Source organism: Aureococcus anophagefferens (assembly GCF_000186865.1).
Source record: "Aureococcus anophagefferens unplaced genomic scaffold AURANscaffold_38, whole genome shotgun sequence".
In the NCBI taxonomy this organism is placed as follows: domain Eukaryota; class Pelagophyceae; order Pelagomonadales; family Pelagomonadaceae; genus Aureococcus; species Aureococcus anophagefferens.
Genome location: NW_008705595.1, coordinates 340,836 through 342,183, shown reverse-complemented (window position 1 = coordinate 342,183; position 1,348 = coordinate 340,836). Strand labels below are relative to the sequence as shown.

The following is a 1,348-nucleotide window of genomic DNA, read 5'->3' as shown; positions in this document are numbered from 1 at the left end:
ACAGGAAGCGGTGCGCGCTACCGCGGAGCTCTGAGCGTATTTGTTTGACAAACGCCTGTTCCACATCAGAAGTTGGGCTAGTATTCCCGCCCATGATTTTAAAGATCGAACAAACTTCTGGACTAGAAGAATACAAGGTAAAATCTGAAGATGCAACGTGCTGTAGTAACGCAGCATCAAATCTCGAGCAGGCGCTTCCAATCTTAGAGCGATCACACAATGATCTCAGACGCCCGGCAAGGCGAACCCACCAGCGAAATGCGCGCATCGCCGTTTTGGCTTTCATGGCACTTTTAAGCTTGGGAAAAGTGCTACGAATGAATGTACGTAGCATTGCTATAAAATGGCGACATTCAGCGCACGTGCGGCTTGTGACTCTGTTATCAAGCGCATCATACCATTGCGGTGGAGGAAGCATAGAATTCCGCTCATTAATTGCATCCCTAAGCAAAGCTTTGTATGCGTCTGAAGCCCTGAAGAGCTCGTCCCAACGCCCAACGAGCTCTGAAAGTGCTTCAGAACGAAGGTCTGAAAGAGCATCAAGCTCGGGCGAGGCGCGACATGCATCACGTGCCGCAAGCTGAGCAACAATATTCCATCGCAAGCTATTGCAGGCGTGTTTCGGTGCGTCTACGGCAACGTAAGTGGCAAATACGGATCGCTCATGAGCCCTGAGCATGCGTCGCACTTCAGCATTTCGTCCCGTTCGTGGTTTTAGATGCTGATCACACGCAAGCAAAAGAAAAAGCAGTCGACAGGCCTGACCACCTTGTTTATGCAGGAAGTCCAACAGATACGGCATTCGCTGCTCGTCACCGATTATTCCATCGATCGACAGTGCATGTGCCTGCGAAAGTTTATGATTTGTTTCCGATTCATCTGACGACGAACCCTCCAGTTCACCTCGAAGGCGGGCAACTGGGGACAATGCGTCTCCGAACTCCTCTATTGTATGACTTGGTATCAGAATCTGAAATCGGGTCCGCTCGACTACTGGGCACAGGACAACACAAACTCCACCACCAGGCACGGCCACTTCGAGACAATCACCAACACCGCAGCCTGAGGGCGCCCGCACCGATAGCAGAAGAGCGGTCATCGACCACTGCTGAAATGATAAGCCTCTGCGGTTACTCTCACCTCTTTAGTACTGCACACTCCGCGGTGTAGTCCGGCGCACATTAGAACGCCGCGGCAGCGAGTCGCGCGACGAAAACTTCACGCGCGCCTTCGAGCAAGGTCTTTGGCCGAGCCCCGGACGCCGCGGCGCGGCCAACGACACGCGGAACCGCGCCGACGCAGCTGTCTTCGAGCAGCTCTGCTGCGAGGCGCCGTCTCGAGCGTATTT

General features: G+C 53.6%; 1 protein-coding gene across 1 annotated transcript in view; it reads left to right on the top strand.

Annotated features, from left to right (window-relative positions):
* The window catches only part of AURANDRAFT_67402 (hypothetical protein), a gene marked incomplete at both ends in the record, with an annotated part of 1,475 nt that extends 409 nt beyond the window's left edge, over window positions 1-1,066 (top strand). The window contains 2 exons of the mRNA XM_009042832.1: window positions 167-323; window positions 899-1,066. Coding sequence (XP_009041080.1) covers window positions 167-323; window positions 899-1,066 — 325 coding nt within the window. The remainder of the gene's footprint in view (window positions 1-166; window positions 324-898) is intronic.
* Between the last annotated feature and the right edge of the window lie 282 nt (window positions 1,067-1,348).